Here is a 26,566-nt window from a genome sequence, read left to right as displayed (position 1 = left end):
ACAGTGGATAGGTCTTGAAAAACTGAACACAGATCAATCGAGAAAACAGGAAGAAGTTGTGTGGAACTGTGAAAAAATAAGCAAAATATACAAAAATGAGTAGTCCATGCGAAGATAGGCAACATCAGGGATGATCTAAGCTCAGGAGCGCCGTGTTCCCGTCGTTAAAGTGAGCAACTGCGGAACGGGAGGTCCTTGGTTCAATTCTTCCTTCGAGCGTAAAATTTTATTTTTTATTTTCAGACAATTATCAAAGTTCAGGCACTCACACATAATCAAGTTTGCTCTCCAAAATTCCAGGACATGTTCAGATTTGCTTGGACATATTGCAGAATTTGACGGTCTACACACGGAAAAAATTGAAAACGTTAAAAACATTTGTTTTGACAGAGCACAGGGAAAAGTGTGCAACTGTGAAACTGTTGGATTCATTTGTTGCAGTTTATGTGACAAACTCTTATGTTTTCATCACTTTTTTGGGGGTAATTCTCACATCCACAAGAAAACCTAAATCGGGCAATGTAGAAGAATCTTTTTACCCATTCGCCAAGTGTACAAGTTAGGTGGGTCGACAACATATTCCTGTCATTTGACGCACATGCCCTCACCAGTGTTGTATAGAACATATCAGACGTGTTTTCCTGTGGAGGAATCGGTTGACCTATGACCTTGCGATCAAATGTTTTCGGTTCCCATTGGAGAGGCACGTCCTTTCGTCTACTAATCGCACGGTTTTGCGGTGCGGTCGCAAAACACACACTCACTAAACTTACTACAGTGAACAGAGACGTCAATGAACGGATTAACAGATCATAAGTTTGCGAAAATAAAGAAAAATTTTTCACTTGAGGGGAGACTTGAACCAAGGACCTCTCGTTCCGCAGCTGCTCACGCTAACCACGGGACCACGGCACTCCTCAGTTCAGATCATCCTTGATGTTGCCTATCTTCGCATGGACTACTCAGTTTGTATATTTTGCTTACTTTTTCGTAATTCCACACAACTTCTTCCTGTTTTCTCGATTGATCTGTGTTCAATTTTTCAAGGCCTATCCACTGTGCCAACTTATAACTAAATCTGAGGGGGGTGCGATGGGGAGGTTCCCTTGTAAGAACTTGTTGAATGCATGTCACTGAGAATTGCTGTTGTATTGCATTCTAAAGGTGGTACAGGTGTTACAGCGGTTACTGGTGATTAAAGGTGGCAGTGTGATACTAGTGTGCAAGACTCACACTCCCCCTTTGGCTGTCGAACTTACTTGGAGCTGCTTCGCTGATCTTCTCTCAGGATAACATGTGGCGATTTTCTGCTCAGCTTCTTCTCCGAAGAATAGATGCTACTGTGGAGGAATTTTCTATACTTTAAAATAACTTGACACATGCAAGATTGCTTTGAACACTGTATTTTCATAATACGTAGCAGTTTTCATACAGTAAACATTTCTCGTAAGATCAACACCTTCTGGACCGACAGACTCTATTACAATCGTCTTTCAATACATACAGTTTATAAATCTCTCCAAGCTTAACAAGTCCCGATTTTACAGCAGTAAGATGAGAGAATGAATAAAAGTCTCTTCTTTCAACAACCTTCAAATGTTTATACCAACAATGTTTTTTTAATTTCACAGAGTATGATGCGTTTACTCCATGGGCGGTACATGTAACTTCTCAGGTGGGCTCGTTGACTACCTGCTCGCGCTGATTGCCCATCCAATACAAGTCCGTCCTGTACACACTTAATTGTGGGGCAGTAGACATAGTTCTACTTTACCACCCTTATCTCTAAAATAATGTGTGTTCGAGACAGTGAAAATACGAGTGTCTCTAGAATTTTCTCAGAAATTCTCGAGGCACTACATATTCCCCTCCTTAGCTCTAACACGCGATATTTTATACATGTTCATTATGTAGAATATTATTGTATTTATATAACATTACTTGATGGGTATAACAGTTTTCCTTTTGATACTTGATTACTTAATACATCATGTACCTTTGGATTAATTTCAACAATGTAAGGACAAGGATCTCTTTGTTCCCTTGCCAATCGTAAACTCTGAGTGTTCATTACCCAAGCATATGTTGCTATTTACTCTTACTTCACGTACTACTTCCTCCGAGTATGGATTTATTCACTATTTATCACAATCTGGAGGAACCCTGTGTAAATGTAGGTATTCTTCCCAACACATATATCTTCACACGAACATAACATTGTGAGTGGGAACAAGTATTCAGACTTACCAAAATAATCTCTACAAGTTGTGTGACTTTTGTCACGATTCTGCCCTCTTCATTTAGGCACAGTACCTATACCTTATCAAGTGGTAGACACTACGAATGCACTACATTCTTCTGTTTTGGTAGGTCCCTTTAAACAAATTTCTAATACACTATGGTGCAGGTCAATCTCCTCCTTGGTGCCCCTGCCCGCACAGAGAGAGAGAGAGAGAGAGAGAGAGAGAGAGAGAGAGTGTGTGTGTGTGTGTGTGTGTGTGTGTGTGCCTGTCTCTGTCCCTTTTTCCCCCTAAGGTAAATCTTTCCACTCCCAGGACTGGAATGACTCCATACCCTCTCCCTTAAAACCCAAATCCTTTCGTCTTTCCCTCTCCTTCCCTCTTTCCTTTTTTGCCACACCTGTAGCATATTGTACTCTGTTGGGACTACGTGCTGCTTAATTGGTAAATGCAATGGCAACAGCCGAGCAACAGAGCTGCTGCTGATGTGGCCAATGGCGTAGTTGTTTATGAGATCATCCTGACCATGGAGGAGGTGGAGGGCCTGATGGAGGTGCCATGATGTTCTGCGTTAGTGGTGCTGGGGAGCTGACTATCATGACATCTACTTCCATCATAGGCAGTTTCATAGGCTTCAGCTATTCATGTTACTTCCACCAGAGATGGATCTGATTTCCTCAGTGTGTGGTTCATCAGCTCCGAATCAGAAATAAGACATGCTGTAACATCCTTGACTAGAGTGTTTGCATAATTGTGCCTGCACAAACATTTAAAATTACAATTCTTAATTACACCATGTAGGTCAGCAGCCCAGTCTGCATGTAACTGATTGAGGCTCTTTTTTCACTGCCAAAATTTGAAATTTGATTCAGTAATAAGTTTCTTCATTGAAAAATGTTCTTGGAACTGAGAAAACAATCTAGGCATCTCAAGTTCTGCTGGATTCATTAATGACTCTAGTTTTTGTCTTAGATGGTACTTTTGAGGTTTTCTGAGTTGAAAATTTGACAAGTTGGAAAACATGTCTGTCATGTAACTGTTTGCATTAGGAGTTGTTGTAGTTCTTCCGTATACGAAAAAAACACACTCTCGCCTAAGCAAAGTCCACTCCAACGTGCATTAGAATTCTGTATATTACAAATAGATCCCACCAGAATAACACTGTAGCTAATACAATAACACTCTTGATGTGCACTCCACTGCTCGCACCTTAACTTACACACATAGTCAGTCTGGCTTTAGGCCGCTTAAATGCCTTAGTCTAGCGGACCACATCAGAGGACATGCCTGAGCATCATTGCTGTCTGAGTAGTGGCACCACAGCAGCTGATAGTAATTGTGGCTTTCCTTTATAAGAGGTTATCCATACTTAATGATTTGTCATTACTGGGATTAGTGTATTCAATACTGGAAAACAGCTTTCTTAAAATGAAATAGAAGTCTGTATAAATGCATTGTATTCATCATGTAATTAATGTTCATGCTGCCTCCTCCTGCCACTGATGGTTTTTCAAATGCAAAATAACTTGAATTCCAGCCTGTGGGTTTCTGACACTGTGTGTGTTTTGTTTCTCAATACCTAAGAATATCAAGGTCTAATAGTCTCATGAAGCCTTATGCCTTTTTGTTATTGTGACATTGGTTCCTGATACTAATTGTTTCTATTACTGCTTTCACCAAGCAGCAAAATTATTTTTTTCATTTGATTAGTCTTACATTGCAGACCCAATATCACAACTTGAAGGGGGAGGGGGGAGGGATTATAAAAGAAAAAGATGCTTTTATAAACAAAATGACTTTTGCATGCTGCAGCAATGATACTTATTACACATGATGTATTTGCTATAAACATGAAAGGTAAATGCAGTGGGTCTCCTGAAGCGTTATGCACTTTTGGCTTCACACATATTAACTGCAGATTTCTAAATAGTTCGCGTCCTGATTTTATGTAAAATAAATGGAAACTTATACATTTGGGAGGATGGCGGTTCAGATTCCCACCTGGTGATTCAGACTCAGGTTTTCTATGCTTTCCTTAAATCTTGTAAGGCAAATTCCAGGATAATTCATCTGAGGAGGACTCTGCAGATTTCCTTTCCTGACGCAGGTGTGCGCTCCATCTCTCATGACCTTGTTGCTGACTGGGTGGTAAACCTTAACCTTCCTCGAAGGTTGGAGACGTGATTTCACCTTTATTGTTATTGCTTGATTAGCAAATATTTTTATTTACTGCATTTTACATGATATTCAATTTTGGGCTCCCAGACCATTCTCCAAGAGCTATAGATATTGAAACACTAACATGTATACATAATCATATCATAGCTCTCAATACCATCCATAGCAGGTGGAAACACAAACAGCAGCATATCTGATTATGAGTAACAAATATCGTAGTTTTGAAAATGAGAGTGTACGCAACAAGTGTCAAATTGTAGAAATAGTTACTAGATTGCAGCAATGGTCATTGTTAATAGTATTAACATACGTAAACAGTGAAGCTCACTTTCATACTTCCTATACTGAATCTGTCCTGCTCCCATCCAAGAAAAACCCCCACCACCAATGTAATACAATGTCAAAACTTCCAGTAGATTACTGCGTATATAATGAATTCATAATACATTTACTATCTACATCTGTCAGTTTCTGAGTACATTGTCAATTGGGAAAGAGTTTTTGCTTTAGTTATTGTGCAGTTTGTTTCAGTATGGAATAAACTTATTACTGATTTCATTTATTTTCATAAAGTTACACAAAATCAAAGTTACATAAAGATATCTCTACTATCATTCGAACAAATCCTTCAATAGGCTACATGTACAGATGTGCCCACACACACACACACACACACACACACACACACACACACACACACACACACACACCAGCTCAACCTACATTAACATTGTGCTGGCAGCTATTAAAGGATTTATATGAAAGCTAGCAAAGTTTTCATTCTTTTTTTGTCTGCCTGACAGTGACTAAATGTCTCTATTGTTTGGTGAGTGGTCAGCTTTATTCCAAAGTTATTCAAATTCTGCTGGAACTGTACTTATCATATTTATCAATGTATCTCTCATAGGTAAGTTGCTACAATATAAGAAAAAGTTTGAGAAATATTCTTTTTAATTATTGTTTCTCTTTTTTGTCCTTTAGCATCCTTTCTTCCAAAGTGATATGTCAAAAAGACTTGCACTTGAACTGCTGCAGAAAGTGAGTAACCCATCACATATGTTCACTGATCTGGAGCCAGATGATGATGGGGTAAGTGCAGGTCAAATCTCCTCAAGTGGCCTTGAATAAGATGCAAGTTTTACAGTATGATTTTATTGAAATCACAGTCTATGGATCTGTTTGTTTCTTTGTTCAGCTGTATGTCATATTAACGCAAAATACATAAAACCATCATTTTTTGCCAAACATTAGGAACTGAATAACACATATATTATCTTTAATTTTTTTCTTATCTAGATCATTGTAGAAAACATTTCTCTCTTGCCTTCACCAACGTTCACTAGTTGATATGAAACTGAACTAACATTACAGCTATAGAAATGAGGATTAGTACTTTGGAGGCCAAGCCCAAGCATAGCACAACTTTGTGTTAAAAAAGACCATGCCCGAGTATAGGTTGGACTGTGATTTTTTCGATGCTTGATTGAACTGTTGCTCGAAAACCAGACTCATTTCATATGAGAAATGTGTGGATGCCTTACTACCTCTCCCTTGACTGGTGCTGCCTTCTGTTGTCAGTTTCTAAAATTATTTCGAAAGAAACATCAGTGAACATAACAGCTACTGTCATGAATGGCTGAGCTAATATGACCTCATTGAGGTCATGTTGCATGTATTCATTAGATTTCACAGTTTTCTGTAATTCTACTAGAAATATGTCATGTTTGTTGCATGAGAAAGGAATTTTGGACACTTAAGAGGAAGAAATTGCTCAATAACTCTCTTCTCACTTTTTTCTTGGGAGGATAATCACACTTTCTGTCATCATTATTTTAAATTTTGTAAATTATCAAAGAACTAAAGCAAATATGAAAAATAAATCTTGAAGCTTGGTCCTTTATTAGTGTGTACTACTCTTGGAGAAAGAATAGTTACATATATTCCTGTAACACTTTAAATAACAACAGGTAAATGGCCGGTTTCTTAGACCAGATATTCTTCTAAGTGGCCTTTCTCCAAAGTGTTATCAGAGTGGCTAGAACCTGACTAGATATTTCCAGTCAGATACCTTATTATCTTGATTAGAAATGACTTGATGCCTGCAAAGAAATTTGCTCTCGCCACATACTTTGGACTGAAATGATACTTCGTGAACGATTAAAATTGTAATCAGACCAATACTAAAAGTAGGAACTTTCACTTGAGCTATGCTTAACAATGGAATTCTGTTATATACTGTAGATAAAATATGGATAATCAGAATACATTAAGCAAGAATGGAAAAGGGAGGAGTAGAACCAGGAAGAGAACTGAAGAAAAGATGTCAGACACCTGGGTGTAGTTCATGATAGTGACCCAGTGCCTGTTTGTAATATCACTGCTATACCATTCCTGTGAAATGAAAGGAAGCAGTCCATTTTGTTCTGCAGTTTAGAATGTTAACTTTATTTTACATATATGCAACAGTGATACTGCCTACAGGAAAATTAAAGAGGCCTTTGGAGAGAAGAGAACCACTTGCATAAATATCAAGAACTCAGATGAAAACCAGTTCTAAGCAAAGAAGGGAGACAGAAAAGTGGAAAGAGTATATAGAGGGCCTATACAAGGGCGATGTAGTTGAGGGCAATATTATGGAAATGGGAGAGGACGTAGATGAAGATGAAATGGGAGATATGATACTGTGTGAAGAATTTGACAGAGCACTGAATGACCTAAGTCGAAACAATGTTGCAGGAGTAGACAACATTCCATTAGAACAACTGATAGCCTTGGGAGAGCCAGCCCTGACAAAACTCTACCATCTGGTGAGCAAGGTGTGTGAGACATGTGAAATACCTTCAGACTTCATGAAGAATACAATAATTCCAATCCCAAAGAAAGCAAGTGTTGACAAGTGTGAAAATTAACAAACTATCAGTATAGTAAGTCATGGCTGCAAAATACTAACATGAATCTTTACAAATGAATGGAAAAACTGGTGACCTCGGGGAAGATCAGTTTGGATTCCGTAGAAATGTTGGAACACATAAGGCAGTACTGACCCTACGGCTTATCTTAGAAGATAGATTAAGGAAAGGCAAACCTATATTTCTATCATTTGTGTACTTAGAGAAAGCTTTTGAAAATGTTGAGTGCACTACTCTCTTTCAAATTCTGAAAGTGGCAGGGGTAAAAAAAAAAGGGAGCAAAAGGCTATTTACAATTTGTACAGAAACCAAGTGGCAGTTATGAGTTGAGGGGTCCAAAGGGGAAGCAGTGGTTGAGTAGGGTGTGAGACAGGGTTGTAGCCTGTCTACAACATTATTCAAACTGTGTATTGAGCAAGCAGTAAAGGAAACAAAAGAAAAATTAGGAGTAGGAATTAAAGTCCATGGAGAAGAAATAAAAACTTTGAGGTTTGTCGATGACACTATAAGTCTGGCAGAAACAGCAAAGACCTGAATGGAATGCACAGTGTCTTGAAAGGAGGATATAAGATGAACATAAACAAAAGCAAAACGAGGATAATGGAATGTAGTCAAATTAAGTCGGGTGACGTTGAGGGAATTAGATTAGGAAATGAGACACTTAAAGTAGTAAAGGAGTTTTGCTATTTGGGGCGCAAAATAACTGATGATGATTGAAGTAGAGAGGATATAAAATGTAGACTCGAAATGATAAGGAAAGCATTTCTGAAGAAGAGAAACATGTTAACATCAAGTATAGATTTAAATGTCAGGAAGTCTTTTCTGAAAGTATTTGTATGGAGTATAGCCATGTATGGAAATGAAACAGGTACGATAAATAGTTCAGACAAGAAGAGAATAGAAGCTTTCGAAATGTGGTGCTACAGAAGAATGCTGAAGATTAAATAGGTAGATCACGTAACTAATGAGGTGGTACTGAATAGAATTGGGGAGAAGAGGAATTTGTGGCACAACTTGACTAGAAGAAGGGATCGGTTGGTAGGACACATTCTGAGGCATCAAGGGATCTTCAGTTTTGGTATTGGAGGGATGCGCAGAGGGTAAAAATTGTAGAGGGAGACCAAGGTATGAATAAAGTAAACAGATTCAGAAGAATGTAGGTTACAGTAGTTACTCGGAGATGAAGAAGCTTGCACGGGAAAGAGTAGCATGGAGAGCTGCATCAGACCAGTCTCTGGACTGAAGATCACAATGACAACATGCAACAGTGTAAAGTAAGACTCTTGTGTCTCATACTGCATGCTAACCTTTGCTGACATGTACAAAGGAGAGTAATACGGCATGATTTTTCAGTACCAGTTACTAGAGGGGTCACTGACAGAGTGAAGCTTAGAAGTACAGGTGTGAAGAAGGATAATGAAAACAAATTGTGGCTCTTACTCAGATCCTTTCTGTTGGCTGAGTGTATTCCAGAATGTTGTTCAAGATGCCATTTAAAAAGAAGAGAAAACTGAGAAAGTGGTACATCACCTAACTCATTATGAGTAATCCTGCCGGTGTGAAATATTTCACATTAAGACCACCTTCTCTCTCCTATGTTTTTTACATGTTCGAAATTTGGTGACATATTTTTGTTTTTCTCTCATCCATGGAGTTCTGGTTTTTGTTGTTTTAGCTTAGAGTCCTTAATGGTATGGCTCTTCATTCAGTCCCGTTGTTGCTTGTAAGTAGTTTATTGCTCTCTCTCCTTTATTTTCCTCTCTCTTTTTTTCTTTTCTTTTTTTTCCCTGTATAGTTACAGTGATTGAGTGACACATTGTACTCCTGTATGTAATTTTCCTTGGTCTCTCTCTTTAAAAAGCATGTTATATTTTATTGTCACAGTAGTTTGTTAGGAATTGGAAAGCTTATTGTGGGGTTTCAGAAAGTTGTTTGCAATATATCCAAAGGCAAGTTTACTTGTGTAACATTAATTAATAGTAATTTTTAAGTAGATGGTACCATTTCCAGAAGAAGGGATCGGTTGGTAGGACATGTTCTGAGGCATCAAGGGATCACCAATTTAGTATTGGAGGGCAGCGTGGAGGGTAAAAATCATAGGGGGAGACCAAGAGATGAATACACTAAGCAGATTCAGAAGGATGTAGGTTGCAGTAGGTACTGGGAGATGAAGAAGCTTGCACAGGATAGAGTAGCATGGAGAGCTGCATCAAACCAGTCTCAGGACTGAAGACCATAACAACAACAGATTGAATGATTGAGTAGACATTTTTCTGAATCATCATGGTATGTACCGGTAATTTTCCCACTTGACATGTGAGTCTGGATAAAGCTGTACTGATTGTGAACTGGCACTCATGAGCTATTAGAAATAAAATTAGTTTTTAATTTACTATGTATGTGGCGACACACAAGCATGCGCATGAGCGCGCTCACACACCCACACACACTCTCTCTCTCTCTCTCTCTCTCTCTCTCTCTCTCTCTCTCTCTCTCTCACTGCCTGACGTAAAAGTGAAACCCTCAGAAGGAGAGGAGCAAACGAAATGATGCTTCACATGTTGAGAGGATATGTGATGTTATTTCAGTGATTACAAAATGAAATCACATTTACAAAGAACATACCAATACGAGTCCGCTTATCAATATTATGTTGCATTCCCTCTGGCCTGGATGCGTGGACTTATTCGGTTAGGAAGAGTGTTGTAAAGTCTTTGTATCTTCTTCTGAGGCAAGCTGGTTCCATAACTTTGAAACTAGGCCTTGGTAACTGAACACTGGCACTGGGACAGAATTGACATCTGAGCTGGTCTCACGTGTGTTGTATTGGGAACAGATATGACTATCCATTAGAGTACCTCAGTATTGAGCAGCCAATTCCAGATACTTGCTATGTATGAGCAAGCATTGCCCTGGTGAAAAATGGTACCATGATATTATCACATGGGAGGATGCAGGATGTCTGTGACACTGTCAGGCTGTCAGATTTCCCTCAGTCACTACCAGCTGTGACCAGAAGTCATACCTGATGGCTCCCTGCACCATGGCACCGTGAGTAACACCACAGTGCCCTCAAAAACATTGGCTGAATGGGGTTCCTGCCCAGATCATTGCCATATTTGTCGATGGTGCTGAGCTGGCCATTTGTGTTGAGGTGTTAACAGGAGCCTACCTATTGGTTGGTAATTCCATATCCTGGCCACTGCTAATCTCTTACTGATGGTACGGAATGACACAGGGAGTCCATGACTTGTTCTCAGATGGCAGATTTGATATGGATTTCAAGGGGTACTGTATTCTTGGTGCACAATATGGCGATCCTTCCTTATAGTGGTCAGATGGAGTCTACTGGAAACTTGACAACAAGCATGCCTTCCTCTTTTTCCTGTATAGTCCAACAATGGGCCAGTGTGATATTCCAAGGCCCCAAAAATAAGGATTTTGCATGATTTGATCAGCTGGACAAATGGAGACCCACAACAAGGTCCCTTTCAAACACTGTCAAGAGCTGATAATGCTGTTTCACATGAATACACAGCATCTCAATGTCCCGTGCTGTTTATGCTCCCAACAGGCCTGGTAACAACATTAAATATGAACAACACTAATGCACTGTGGTGACCATTCTATCTGTCACAGAGAATTGCAACTCACAATCATTTACATACCCTGATGACGTGTACATGTATGAAGTTCAGTGATATGCAACTGTGTCTTCTGAGTACTTTACTTTTTTGGTCAGTCAGAGAGCTCTTGTAAAGAAACAGAACAAATATCATTAGGCTCAGGGTTTCAAGAACTGAATATGAAAAAGTCCAGCATTGGCAAAGAAAATAAAAAATTTGAGACCAGTAGTATAGGAAAACACAGTAGGAAAGACAAGAACATATTATTAACCTGGAAAAAGTTGATTGAAAGATGAAAATGGAAAGTTTCATACAAATGCATTACCATTGTTGCACAAATGTCAAAATATTGGGAAAATGTTGTTAAAGTGGTCATCAAAACCTGCACTAAGGGAAATTTTACCAACTGGGACTGCAGCCAGAGTCTCAGAAAGGCTTGGGAACCAACACTGGGTGTAATTAAGGTGATGACAAAGAAAAACACGACTAGCTGGTGGCCAGGGTGGTCAGAGTGCCTACAACCATTCTGCTGCAAGTACAGATCACCACTTGGCATCACTGGCTAAATGCTGACTCAGCCACCTCTTAGGAGATGCTGACACACACCCTTGGATGTGGACCACATACAGAATGGGGGGGGGGGGGGGATGAAACTGGCTGTGCAGTCCCAAGAGGTCAGTTCATCAGTGCATTGGAGGACAGTGATGTGTCTGATTGCCAAAATATTGTGCCCTTTGGACACCATTAACTGGCAGTATACCGGTCGACTTTTGATTAATCTGTGTTGATTTTTATGAATTAAGAAAATGCTGACAGTTGAATGAGTCACTTCTTGTGTTCTTTTTCCTCGCATTTATTCAACTTTCACAATTTCTTTGTTCACAATTTATTTGGGCAGCTGTGAGGTCAAGAAACTCCTACGAACTATTGTCATTATAACATCGGTGTAATGCTTGATACAGCCATACGAATTATAAGATGGAAATGTTAAAAAAGCAGGAAAGGCAACCAATCACCTGCAGCTGCTTTATGCATAGTCAAAAATAGCACTACAGAGACTTTACTAGCTTTTTCTGGTTTAAGTGTGCATGCTCCACACACATCCACATAAACACTCAAACACAGCCACCCATGCCACATAGAGCACCACTTATCAGTCAGCTTTTATTGAGTGGTTGTTTTCCATGTGTGTACCCTGTATAATTACTTAACATAATCCTGTATTTTGTTGCAGGCAATTCCAAATGTTCCTCAGAGAATACCATCAAAAAATACATCATCAAGAGATAGAATTATGGACTTTGGGTTAACCCATCACGGCAAGTTCCATGAGCTATTTTGTTATTTTCATTTGTATTTAAAAGTTTTTTGGGAAGTACTAAACATATTCAACATTGTGATTTTTCTTCCATAAACTTCAAAGTAAAACATTAGCTTGTGATTTCATGTGTATATTGGTCTTATTATACGTCTTGAGAGCACTACTCCTGAGATTCCAAGTTTATTATTTTTTTCTTAATTTTGTGACACCTTTACGCCTTTGTACATTTCTTTATTCTGCCACTGTTGTTTTAGTTCCCAATGACGGAACCTTAAGTTAAGAAAAGATAATACATTTGGCCATATTCAACTCCTTTCAATATTACTTAAACAGTTGATGATGGGACTATTTGTGGGAGTTTGGTCGTAATTAGTTTTGGTTCATTTTTATATGTTTTGTGGTGTATCTGTATGTAATATCACATGCATTTGCTGCCTCATATGGATTGTCATCAGTCTCTTAGACATGTGATGGGTTATTTTATTATGTTACGTAAGTTGTGTTATTGGTACTGCTAGTTCATGTAATTCCTATGACGTCTGCTGTCAAGTAAGTTAATTTAAGGTATTTGAAAAGCCACAAACATCTACAATTATTTAAAGGAAATAGTGATTGTGCAACCTACATCCATGTGAACCTGCTTGCTTTTTTCACACCATGGTCTCCCTTTATCGTTTTTACCTCCACATACTTCCCTCCATTACCAAACTGACGAGTCCTTGATGCTTCAAGATGTGTCTTGTCAATTGATCATTTCTTTTAGTCAAGTTGTGCAATAACTTTCATTTTCCCCCACATTGATCCAGTACTTCCTCATTAGTTTCTCCATCCAGCCATCTGATCGTCAGCTTTCTTATGTAGCACCACATTTCAAAAGCATCTATTCTCTTGTTATCAGAACGGTTTATTATCAGTGTTTCACTTTCGTATGAGGCTACAGGCCAGACAGATACCTTCAGAAAAGATATCCTAACAGTTAAATTGATATTATATGTTAACAGATTCCTCTTTCTCAGATATGCTTTTCCTGCTATAGCCAGTGTTCATTTGGTATCCTCTGTACTTCGGCAATCATCAGTTATTTTGCTGCTGAAATAACAAAATTTATCTACTACCTTCATGTCTCATTTCCTAGTCTCATTCCCTTCAGTATCACCCTAATTTACATCAAATACATCCTATTACTCTCATTTTACTTTTGCTGATGTTCATCTTATAATTTTTTTCAAGTCACTATCCATTCTGTCCAGCTCATCATACAAGCATTTAGCCATCTCTGACAAAATTAAGTGTCATTGACAAACCTAGAGTTTTTATTTCTTCTCCCTGATCTTTGACTCCCTTTCAAAATTTCTTTGTGGTTTCCTTTACTGCTTGGTCAATGTATGGATTGAATAACATTAGGTATAGGCTACAATCCTTCTCAATTCCTACTTCCCTTTCATGTCCTTCGACTCATAACTGCAGTCCTTTTTCTGTACAAGTTATAAATAACCCTTCTTTCTTTGTATTTTACCCCTGTTACCTCAAGAATTTTAAAGAGTACATTCCATTCAACTTTGTCAAAAGCTTTCTCTAAGTCTCCAAACATAGGTTTGCCTTTCATTAATTTATCTGCTAAGATAAGTCATAGGGTCAGTACTGCCTAGTGTTTTCATACATTTCTCAAGAACCCAGACTGATCATCCACACTTGTACAATTTTTTTTCCTTTCTTCTGTAAATAATTCGTGTCAGTATTTTGCATCCATGACTTAGTAAACTGATAGTTTGGTGAAATACACATCTGTCAGTACCTACTATCTTTGGCATTGAAATTATGATGTTCTTCTTGCAATCTGAGTATACTTGCCTGTCTCATACACATTGCTCACCAGGTGAAATGGTTTTACATGGCTGGATTTCCTATAGATCTCAGTAATTCTATTCTGAGGGAATGTGGTCTACTCTAGGTGACTTGTTTCAACTTAGATCTTTCAGTGTTCTGTCAGTTTCTTATGGTAGTATCACATCTCCCATCTCACCTTCAATTGTTTCCTCTTGCTTTTCTGTACTATTACCATAAAGTTCATTTCCCTTGCAGAGCCTTATAAATATTCCTTCTATCTTTTATCTTTTCCTTCTTTGCTTAGTGTTGGCTTACCATGTGAGTTCTTGATATTCTTACAGGTGCTTCACTTCTCTACAAAGATCTTAATTTTCCTGTAGGTGGCATCCATCTTTCCCCTACTTGTGCAACCTTGCATTTATCTTCTAGCCAAGTTTATGTTTTGACATGTCTCATGTAGAGCAGTGTCATTAGAAGCAATAATGTCGTTGTGTGACTCTGCAGTTCATGTTCTTCTGTGGTTATTCAACCCCCTTTTTTTTCTTTTTCTCCACAGAGCTGCAGCACACATTATTTTGCATGTATGGATGACGTATGTGCGTGTTGGGGGAGAGGGGGGGGGGGGGGTGGAGGTGCATGCAACCAAATGTGTCTAAAATTACTTGTGTGGATTGACACATGCACACACATTGTATTTGTTAGATTGAAGTCAAGAAATACTTTAAAGAATTCTTAATAACCTTTTGTTCTTTGGTGCAACGAATGGTAAATGTTGAGAGATATTGAATGGAAAAATAAAACACAATCTGAATACACACACAAACAAAAGGAAGAAAAAAGAAAAAAAAAGAGAGGAAAAAAAAACAGCTCTGTAGGCTCATTTCTCTGAATTTTATACTTATTTTAAATCTGAAATAATTAACTTGTGTGGTTTAAGAGTCCCTAAAAGTCTCTAGTGAATGAGTACATAAGATGGATGTATGGGGGCATGTTATTTCTTAACCTTTCATTTATTAGATCAGTCAAGCTGAAAAATATAGGATGAAGAAACTCAAAAGCAATTCTTCATTGAGTAATCTGCTGCTGCTGCTGCTACTGCTTCTTTTGTTTTTTATTACCCTTCCTCTTTGTTTTTTGATTCAAGAGAAAATAAGAGACTATCTTAACAGAAGTCTGTTTTGTGTAATATTGAGTCTGTTTTTATTTTACAGGAGAATGTCCTCACAGCACTGTACAGCGAGTTGGAGAGATTCCAAAGCCACCTGTTCCACATTTTACTGACATATCAAGGCCTTGGGATATTGACATTCTAAACAATGTAGAGGTATGGATTGCAGTAGATTAGCAATTTTTTGTTACTGCACTCTGAATTGTATGTGGCATTCTAAAATCTATGTTTTATGGTAGTAGAAGACATATCTATATTGGTTTTACACATTCACCACTTCTGCCAACATTAAGAAAAGTTTCTGGAAGCTGACATCAAAGATTAGCCAAGAAATCAGACACAGAACCACTGCATAGTTCATGATCAGTTTTTCAAGAGGACTTTTCCGATAATATCCCAAAGCATTATTACTATTTGTAAAGCAGTTTCATTGTGATTTTTATAAAGATTTGTGAATGTCTTGTTTATTAATATTGATAGTGTTTTTATCATGTTTGCAGACTGTGCATAATTGTGATTCAACAACAGATTGGCTGAAGAATAGCAATTATGAGGAAGATGGCCAGGCAAATGAAAAGTGAGTAATCTTGATTTCACTTCACACAGAGATAAGGTGTAACTTATGATTTTTTAGCAAATCCACCGAGCGAGGTGGCACAGTGGTTCGACACTGGACTCGCATTCGGAAGGACGACGGTTCAATCCCGCGTCCGGCCATCCTGATTTAGGTTTTCCGTGATTTCCCTAAATCACTCCAGGCAAATGCCGGGATGGTTCCTCTGAAAGGGCACGGCCGACTTCCTTCCCCATCCTTCCCTAATCCGATGAGACCGATGACCACGCTGTCTGGTCTCCTTCCCCAAACCAACCAACCAACTTTTAGCAAATCCCTCCTACCTATCCTACAAGGCTTATAAAAGAATGGTGTTTTGCATCATTGTGGAAGAATTCTCAGTTGATTGCGTATAATGTTGTCTGAACTACTCTCTGTTTCACATTTGCCTCAAAGTATTTATGTTAAAGAATTTAAACTGCATTCATGACTGTAATAACCACCATCACAGCTGGTGGTTAATGCTTAGTGGCCATCAACTTATTTTCAGAACCACATTTACATTACGTACTTCCCTTTTCATGACTTAGCTTAAGCTAATTCATAAGTTTACATTCACAACTATTCAGATACTAAAGCTTCATAGATAAGATAAACAATAATTGTTATCATACTCAGCAGAATAAAACTGTATGCAGAGCCAGAACCATTGCTGTTTGTGGGCAATGAGCTACCTGTTATGCTAGCCATGCACTCCCCATTGATTGACTCAAGGTTTCAACATGTCACGTGTTTCCCTTCGTACCTCCAGAGCTGGAAGGAGTATCTCGGTAACAACTTGATGCCCTTAGTAAGTCAAACTGTTCTGTTTCCTTTCTCCAAAAGTTACAAGTCCAAAAGTACTGCTGGAGGGCCACTGGGAGATTGGAGGTATGAAGAGAAAAGAGTGATATATTCAGTTTCTGAGCCAGTTTGTGAGGTGTGCAGATACAGTGTAACTGGTAGCACTCTGTCTGTAGAGCCTGGTTTACACTAGAGCAAATGCAAGCAAATGAGCATTTGCAGACAGTTACCAGTGTTCACAACAATTTGTGTGTATCTGTGAACTATTGATTACAATAGAGGGAATGGAAGAGAACACGAGATAATTAACACAGCCTGTGAACATTGTGTTATTGTTTTCTGAAACTTTGGAATACAAAGCTATGCAATTAGAGCCAGGATCCAAAATTATGAAATTCCGGGAGGATTAATCTGCAATGCAACGAAATTATTTTTGTCAAAGTAAGCAAAATGTTGGAAAGGAAGAATTTAGATATCTCAATTTGTACCTAAACGTGAAGTTTGTGGACATAATGCACCGATACTTTTCCCTGGCTTCTTATTACAGTGGAGCAGCAAACTTAAAAGTAGAACACTAATTAATAATGATCAACATAACCTGAAGAAAGGGTAGTGTTTACACTCTGGTTATTAGCAACTGGAGACATTTAAATCATTGATCGTTTCACATTTCACTAGCTGTTACATGTCACAAAGTTTCCAGCGTCTGCAGTGACATAAGAGAAGCATTTCAGGAATTTTACTAAATTATGTATAAGTAAGATAATGTCAATAAAATATGATTATTAAATTCTGAAATATATATATGACTTGTCATTTAGGCTACTTGATAAAATCTGCTATACAGTTCTTTAGGGTGCAGTTAGTGTGATCCCAGGTAAACCATTTTTGTTTATCACCAAAAGTCTCTTAAGGTAACAGTGATACATCACATACCACGAACATAAGCAATTTGAATGCTCAGGTGTTCCGTATATTTTTAATTTTACTTAGCATAATAGTATTCACAGTTGTTTCCTTTCAAGGAAATTAATAGTGCTTTTTCCTTTCTACATCTACATGTACATCTAGGTAATTACTGTGCTTTTCACAATAAAGTGCCTGGCAGAGGGTTCACCACTTTCAAGCTGTCTCTCTACCGTTCCACTCTCGAACGGCGCACAGGAAAAAAGAGCACTTAAATTTTTCTGTGCGAGCCCTGATTTTTTTTATTTTATCACGGTGATCACATCTCCCTATGTAGTTGGATACCAACAGAATGTTTTTGCAGTTGGAGGAAAAAACTGGTGTTTGAAATTTAATGAGAAAATCCCGTTGCAACAAAAAATGCCTTTGTTTTAATAATTGCCACTCCAATTCACGTATCATGTATGCAGCACTATTTCCCCAATTTTGCGATATTATGAAACGAGCTGCCTTTCTTTGAACTTTTTCGATGTCATCCGTCAGTCCCACCTGATGCGGGTCCCACACCACTCAGCAGTACTTCAGAATAAGGTGGACAAGCATGGTGTAAGCAGTCTCTTTAGTAGACCTGTTGCACCTTTTAAGTGTTCCTCCAGTGAATCGCAGTCTTTGGTTTGCTCTACCCACAACACTATCTATGTGACAGTTCCAATTTAGGTTATTTGTGTTTGTAATCCCTAAGTATTTAGTTGAAATTACAGCCTTCAGGTTTGTGTGACTTATTGCGAAATCGAAATTTAGCATATTTCTTTTAGTACTTTTCTTTATTCAGGATCAATTGCCACTTTTCGCACCATACAGATATCTTATCTAAATCATTTTGAAATTCGTTTTGGTCATCTGATGACTTTTCAAGACAGTAAATAACAGCATCATCTACAAACAATCTAAGAGGGCTACTCAAATTGTCTCCTATGTCATTATTATAGATAAAGACCAATAGAGGGCCTATAACACATCCTTGGAGAACACCGGATATTACTTCTGTTTTACTCGATGACATGCCGTCTATTACTATGGACGGTGACCTTTCTGACAGGTAATCACAAATCCAGTTGCATGGCTGAAGTGATATTCCATAGGCACACAGTTTGGTTAGAAGATGATTGTGAGGAACAGTGTCGAAAGCCTTCTGGAAATCTAAAAATATGAAATCAATTTGACATCCCCTGTCGATAGCACTCATTACCTCATGATTATAAAGAGCTAGTTGTATTTCACAGGAACGATATTTTCTGAATCAGTGCTGACTATGTGTCAATAAATCGTTTTCATAATGTTTGAACACAGTATATATGTTCCAAAACCCCACTGCAAATAGACGTTAATGGTGTGGGCCTGTAATTCAGCGGATTACTCCTATTTCTCTTTTTGGGTATTGGTGTGACTTGAGAAATTTTCCAGTCTTTAGGTATGGATCTTCCTGTGAGCGAGAGGTTGTATATAGTTGCTAAATATGGAGCTAATTTATCAGCGTGCTTTGAAAGGAATCTGACTGGTATACAATCTGGACTGGAGGCCTTGCCTTTATTGAGTGATTCAAGCTGCTTTGCTGCACCAAGGATATCTACTTCTACGTTTCTCATCTTGGCAGTTGTTCTTGATTGGAATTCAGGAATATTTACTGCGTCTTCTTTGGTGAAGGAGTTTCGGAAAACCGTGTTTAATAACTCTGCTTTTGTGGCACTGTCACCAGTGACTTCACCATTGGTATCATGCAGTGTAAGTATTGATTGCGTCTTGCCACTGGTGTGCCTTTTATATGACCAGAATCTCTTTGGATTTTCTGCCAAATTCCGAGAGAGGGTTTCGTTGTGGAATAAAAAGAATTAGAAAGCTTGTGTTTATTCTATTCCTGCCTGATGCACGAAACTAATGAATTTAATCATTTTTCGCACATCCCATTAGCACCTTGGAGTGCTTTAGCAATTTTTTACAGATAATATTTCTTTTGCTTTGATATTTGTGCTGTGGGTCTCTTGGATACCAGAAGCACATGTGAAATGTATATTCTTCTATCAGCAATACTACATGTTCTTTGAACCACTCCAACACTCACCCAACTTGCACCAACAACAAAAGCAGACAAGATAGCAGACAAAAACTTTTTGTACTGCTAGCTCTGAAGCAGAGAGAATACTAATGCCCTTTGACGGTTCACGTAAAGACCAACAAGCAGCAGAACATGAGCAAATGCAAGTGATTACAAACCAAACATGACTGAATGCTGTTCAGTTGCACATGCCTACCATCCACAGCAGAGAGAACTCTCGTTAGCTGTGTTCACTCCAGTGCAAACCAGGTTTAAAATGCAGGTGTTCAGAGCTCAAACCCAGTTCAGAAGACAGTTTGCACCCAGTTTGGAAGACAGTTTGCACCCGGTTCGCAGGAGAGTTTGCACCCGGTTCGCAGGAGAGTTTGCACCCAGTTCGCAGGAGAGTTTGCACCCAGTTTGGTGGAGAGTTTGAACCAAGTTTGCGCCACAGTTCGAATGCAGTTCTGGACATAGTTCGAATGCAGCTCTGGACATAGTTTGAATGCAGCTCTGGACATAGTTCGAATGCAGCTCTGGACGTAGTTCGAATGCAGCTCTGGACGTAGTTCGAATGCAGCTCTGGACATAGTTCGGATGCAGCTCTGGACATAGTTCGAATGCAGCTCTGGGCATAGTTCGAATGCAGTTCAGAAGCCAGTTTGAACCCATCTTGGGGTGTTGGGTATTCTGTCAGATATCAGTGTTGTCAATGCACAATATTTTGACAGCACAACTTGTTGTATTTGTCGGGTGCTGCCTGAGACTGCTATTCAAGTTCAGTATTTACACCTACTGCCTTTCCTCTCCATTGTTGGTTGTAGGCACTCCATCTGTGATCTGTTCCCACTAGAATCGTCCTGGGATGTTTTGTTCTTGGTTTGGTGTGCCGTAGGTGATCTGCTGTTCTATTCTTGGTACAATGCGTCTGGTGCTCTGTGCCATTCTACATTCTGAGCTCCTCTTTTTGCTTAGTTCTGCTGCTGTGGCCACTGTATATTCAGCAGTTCTAGTACAGGTTCTCATGCTTTGTTGAGTTGGTACCCAGTTTCATAATCCTCAAGCTTTGCTGTCACCTTTATCTCTGTTGACACTCTTATCACACTGTCCCAGTATCGAGGGGTCTGTGCCAGAAATATCATTTTTTGTGGATCATATTATGATTAAGTTCCAGAGTCTGCATGGCAATGGCTGATTTAGTTGGCTGTCGCAGCTGGGTGTGCCTCTGATGTTCTTGGTGTATGATGTCCTAGTAGTGTGTGTCCCAGTATCGAGGGGTCTGTGCCAGAAATATCATTTTTTGTGGATCATATTATGATTAAGTTCCAGATTCTGCATGGCAATGGCTGATTTAGTTGGCTGTCGCAGCTGGGTGTGCCTCTGATGTTCTTGGTGTATGATGTCCTAGTAGTTTGGCCAGTGCGTGACATGCCACACTTGCAGGGCATAGTATAAATTTCTGATTGTCATGTACTAACGTCATTTCCACATTTCACTGTAGTCTCTTTGTTTTGGTAAGGGGGGGGGGGAGACAGAATGTACATTTGACATTATGCTTCTTGTGAATCCTATCAACATGGGCAAGACTTAGATCCTGCATGGGGTAGGAAAGCCACAGTCTGTGCTTCATCTCGTTCTTCTTTATTGCATGGCAGAGTAGCTGGTTGAAAGACCCTCTGAATTTGTTTGACCGCATACCGATTTTTGCAGAAGACTGAGCATAAATGCTCTATTTCTGATGTTCAGCTATATTAGATAGCAAGGTGTGTGCCTTGTGGACCAGTTGCTAGCTTGCAGGTATAAATCATTGTGTGTAGATTTGCAATACACACTGTGGCTCAGCAACCAATCTGCTTTCCTTTTGGTCAGCACATTCATAAATGGCAGTTGTGTATCTGTCTCCTGTCTTGTGATGAACTTATATTTGGGAAGTGTGAGTTAAGATATTCCAAAAACTCATTGAGCTTTTCCCTACCAGGAGGCCAGATCACAGAGGTATCATCCACATTCCTGAAGAAGCATTGAGTTTGTATGTAGTCATCTCTAATACTTTCTCCTCAAATTTCTCCATGAACAGATTTGCAACCACTGGAGATGGGGCTGCCTATGGCTACTCCTTTTATATGCTCATAATATTGGCCCCACACAGAAAAAATGAGGTGTGATTGGATTGGAAAGTTTTAAGAATGGATCTGCTACTGCTCACTGGTTTGGTGGGCAGATACACTGAAGGTGGGGAGTGAGTCATTGCCTTGCCTTTGAAAGCCCTCTGACAGAAAACTGCATTTCCTTTATTCAGTTTGTTGTGGCAGCTGGTTGAGTGCGGGTCTGTTTGGGCTTGTTGCCGGATTCTGTCTGCATGAAAATGGACGTAAAAATAGAGCAACGAGTTTGTGTGAAATTTTGTTTTAAAACCAGGAAATCAGCTTCTGACACTTACAAACTATTAAAAAAAGCTTTTGGAGATAATTGTATGAGCCAGTCAAATGTTTTTGTTTGGTTCAACAGATGTAAAAATGGCCACAAATCATTTGAAGATGAACCACAGTCTTGCCGTCCTTCCATGTTGTGAAAGTTCACGACTTAGTGCACTCTGGTCGTAGACTTACAATTAGGGGAATGGCTGATGAACTTAATTTAAGTTTTTATGCAGTTCAGTCAGTTATAACTGAAGATCTGAACATGCATTTTGGAAAGACAGGAGTTGGGTGCTACATCATAACAGTGCTCCGGCTCATCGTGCCTTCTACATTGTTGAATTTTTGACCAGATTCAAAATTCCTGTGCTTTCACAACCGCCATATTCCCCTGAATTGGCCGCTCTGGATTTATATCTGTTTCCTAAACTGAAATTTTCACTGAAAGGGAAGTAATTTGACTCGATTGATGCAGATGCAGATGCAGTGTGACTCACGACTGCATATGTATCTGGATGGTACTGTTCTTGTGCTGTTACTCCCTCAATATACTCCTTCCATTATTTATATTCCATCAAGTATTTTCCACTACCAAATTCTCAGATTTATCTATTTCACTTCCTAAAAACATTCATGTTTTGTGCAGCAATTGAGTACTATTTTGAAGTACTTGTAAAAGAAAATTTGAATGTATTGTTGCAAAATAAATAGCAGCTAAATGCTTGTTTGGCCCACATTCTTTTAAGTACTTCATAGGACTTAATGAAGGTGGAAAGTCGATTCGCCAAAATTTGCTGGATTTGAGAAAGTGAATTTTGTCAACAGATATAGGTATCTTTTGGAGAACTGTACATCAGGAACATCTAAAACAGTATGGTTTCACTGCTATTTTAGGCAGCTCGTAGTCTTGCAGTAGCATTCTCGCTTCCTACGCACAGGGTACCGGGTTTGATTTCCGCTGGGGTCTAGGATTTTCCCTGCCTCGAGATGACTGGTTGTTCTTGTATCATCTTCATCCTCATCATTTATCCTCATTATGGTTGGAGGAAGGCAATGGCAAACCACCTCCGCTAGGACCTTGCTTAGTCAGCAGTGTGGGTCTCTCACACGTCCCCTACGCTCCTCGGAGTATGGGACATCATCATCACCAGCTTATTTACGGTTATATTGTTGTGCTGTGGACTGATATTATGAAATACAGTTTATTGTCTCTCCATTGTCAAGAAGGTTTGAAGGGATGTGTGTGCATGAAATTGTTAATTGAAGCCAGCAGTATGTCACAATTCTCATACAAAGTAAAAGAGATTCTTGTGTCAGCATACTTTTACCAGGAGACAGTTGAAGAAAAAGCTCCAAAACTCCTCAGTAGACTGAGAGCAAATCATTGTACATTGCCCAAGATTTCATTAAACTTAATTTTTTGTTTTTAGCATATAAAAATTTTCCACAAGACAGATCTTGAGAATCACATCCATAAAGCCAGTGGAGAAATTCAGAAGGCAAGATCAAATTATATCATATATGACATCCTATCGATTGTATGAATAAAACTGATTCAGTAACAGAGAGGCTGTATTGTGGTTTACACTTTTATACATTGTGTAGTAGAATTTTTGCAACTATATGTGTGAACATTATTCCTTGAGACATCTAGGGATCCATATGGTTCGAGAATCTAGTCCAGGACTTTCAGATGTTTCAGCAATTGCTGTACTGCTTCACCCGTGTCGACAAAATAGTACAGCACAACAAAATAGTGGAGGAGCTAATGTTTAATTTATTTTTATGAAGGAAGATCACTTGGACCTTTGGAGCAGATCAGTGACCTTGATATCTAAATTAACTAAGTGATTCATAGCTTTGGTCACATTTTGATTTATTTAAACAGATTACCAGTTACGGCTTTACAGTCATAATCAGATCTTAAAGAGGGCAGCAATATAAAGGATGCATATTCATGAACTGAACTGGTCAATAGGTTGTGTAATACTTACATAACAGATAAAAATTGCAAAACTTGGGGCTAATGGCATTGGTGGAAGGAATGGTGTTTGAGAATCTACTTGTAACTGCAAATGCAGTGCCCTTAGGATGACAGGCTTTATGGGAGGGACTTCTTGGTGTAAAATGGGTTGCAGGTGTTGGAGCGGAGGCATTGCTGGTAATCAGAGGGTTTGACGTGATCTACAATTCTTAAAAAGCCACCAGTGAGATGTAGTTTAAAATTGAAGACTGTAGCTTACTGAACTGAAGAAGCTCAGGTGGGGAAAAAAAGGGGGGGGGTTGAAGTTATTGAGGTTCGTTCTGGAAAAATGAGTATAAGACATCCTCACCTTGGGTCTGGGTCATAAATATGTCATCAGTGAACCTGAAATATGTGAGAGACATGTTATTCTCAGTGGCTAGTAAGGAATCCTCAATATGTCTCGGGGGCAGTTTGGCTTAGAACAAGACCACATTTGAATACCCATGGCAGTGCTAGAGGCCCTCTGTGGGCAGTGCTTTCGAAACAGAAGTATTCTGGGTAATAATAAAATTGGTTGTGATTACTGTGGCAAGACCAGTGATACAGGGGATCTCAAGATACAGAGAGGTGCCATCCATCATGACAAACAGAGAACTGGTTGGAAAAAGACAGGAAGTTCAGAGAAACAGTGGGCAAAGTGCTTAGTGTCATGGATATAGGTTGATAGGTTGGAGGTGTTGGACATGTAGAGAAGATATTTTTTTCTCTATTTTAGTATAGTAATCAGTTTGGATGGAGAAATCCAGGTGGTTGGATTTATGGCTCATGGTGAGCATGTGGAAAATAGATGCCTCAGTGGGAATGAGAATGAGTAGTGAGACAGATTCTGGAGGAGAGAGGTTTAGGAAAGGTCTAAGGATGGAGTCATTGCAGCATACCTTGTAAGCTGCCATGTCAGACAGCTTGAGCAAGGTCTCTGGGTTGTAATCACTGCTCTTAATATTGTCGGTGGTGGAGCCTTACTCTCCAGTGAGGATGAGTAGGTTAGGATTAGATTCAAGATGATTTCAGGAGACACCAAGGAAGGGTTGCAGTGCCATTACTGTTTACTATATATATAAATGATCTAGTGGGTATCACTGGAAGCTACATGAGGCTGTCATGGATGATGATGATGATGATGATGATGATGATGATGATGATGATGTTGTGTATAGGAAGGTTTCAATACCAGAAGTCCGGGTACTTGGTGCTGGTACGGGCAGCTGACCTCGAATGTAAATAGTTGTAATATACTGCACATAAATAGGCGAAGAGATCTCTTACTGTCTGATTGGTGATAAATCGCTGAAAGCAGTGCAAACTATAAAATTCTTAGATTAACTGTTCAGAGTGACCTAAAGTGGAACAACTAGATAAAACTAGCTGTAGGAAAAGTAGATGCCAAGCTGAGATTTGTTGGATGAGTCTTAAGGAAATGTAATTCCCCAAGGAAGAAGTGGTTTACAAAACACTGTTATGACTGATTTATGAGTGTTGCTCATAAATCTGGAGTCCTTACCAGCCAGGATTAATTGAAGAAATAGAAACGGTCAAACAGAGAGCAGCGTGTTTATTCGCAGAATTGTTTAGTAAGTGTGAGTGGTACAGAGTTGCTCAGCAAACTCCACTGCCAGACACAACAAGAATAGTGTTGTTCTTCACGGAGAGGTTTACTGTTGAAATTTTGAGAATATATGTTTCAAGAAAAGTCGGGCAAAGCTCATTTTATGTGAAATCACCCATATAACAGATGTTTGTGAAAATTTGGTGTAATAATGTACATACTGAAAGAGGATTACTACATACTGAAAGAGGAGTACAATAACTGTTACCGTTCCAGAATTTTTTGGTCAAAACTATAGGTCAGACTGTTTTGAAATGTGGGCATTTTAATCAACTGGCATTGAGAGCAAAGACAGCTTATAAGTTTGTAACTACTATAATTTTTTTATTTATGAATCAATTTTTCTCAATTTGGTGGTATTGGAAAGATAAAAAATGTCAACTGTAATATAAAATACAAATGGAATGATATAATTTCAGATACTTTACTGGTCTGATCCAGATGGGATTTCCTGTATATAGGCTGAAGTGGGAAGTGAAAATTTGTACCAAGGCTGGGAATCGAACTCAGGTCTCCTGCTTACTAGGCAGGTGCATTAGCCACTAAGCCACATTGCCCAGCAGTTCACACAACTGCACGGATTACCCTGTCACACCTCCCTCCTCGATCCAAATCCTCACTCCCACCCAGTCTCCTTTAAATTTTGCCTTACACACCAACTGAATTGCCAAGACTCTCCATGTTCTGGAATAGCACCTTGGCATCAAATGTAAAAGGGTGATCCATCTTGAAACCCTGGTGCAGGTACTTATACAAATGAAATGACATAATTTCGGACACTTTACTGTTCTGATACAGTTATGATTTTATGTATGAGAGGTCAGTTCAAAAAATTCTGGAACATTCATAAGTTT

General features: G+C 39.0%; 1 protein-coding gene across 12 annotated transcripts in view; it reads left to right on the top strand.

Moving 5' to 3' along the window:
- LOC126161768 (mitogen-activated protein kinase kinase kinase kinase 5) overlaps positions 1-26,566 on the top strand; it is a 323,445-nt gene that overhangs the window by 101,136 nt on the left and 195,743 nt on the right. For all 12 annotated transcript variants that reach the window (XM_049917837.1, XM_049917835.1, XM_049917832.1 and 9 more), the window contains exons 8-11: positions 5,400-5,507; positions 12,188-12,272; positions 15,313-15,425; positions 15,770-15,846. In XM_049917837.1, the coding sequence (XP_049773794.1) occupies positions 5,400-5,507; positions 12,188-12,272; positions 15,313-15,425; positions 15,770-15,846 (383 nt within the window). The remainder of the gene's footprint in view (positions 1-5,399; positions 5,508-12,187; positions 12,273-15,312; positions 15,426-15,769; positions 15,847-26,566) is intronic.

This window comes from Schistocerca cancellata, chromosome 2, assembly GCF_023864275.1.
Source record: "Schistocerca cancellata isolate TAMUIC-IGC-003103 chromosome 2, iqSchCanc2.1, whole genome shotgun sequence".
Lineage (NCBI taxonomy): Eukaryota > Metazoa > Arthropoda > Insecta > Orthoptera > Acrididae > Schistocerca > Schistocerca cancellata.
Note: the sequence above shows the minus strand (reverse complement) of the source record. Positions and strands in the feature narration are given on the sequence as shown.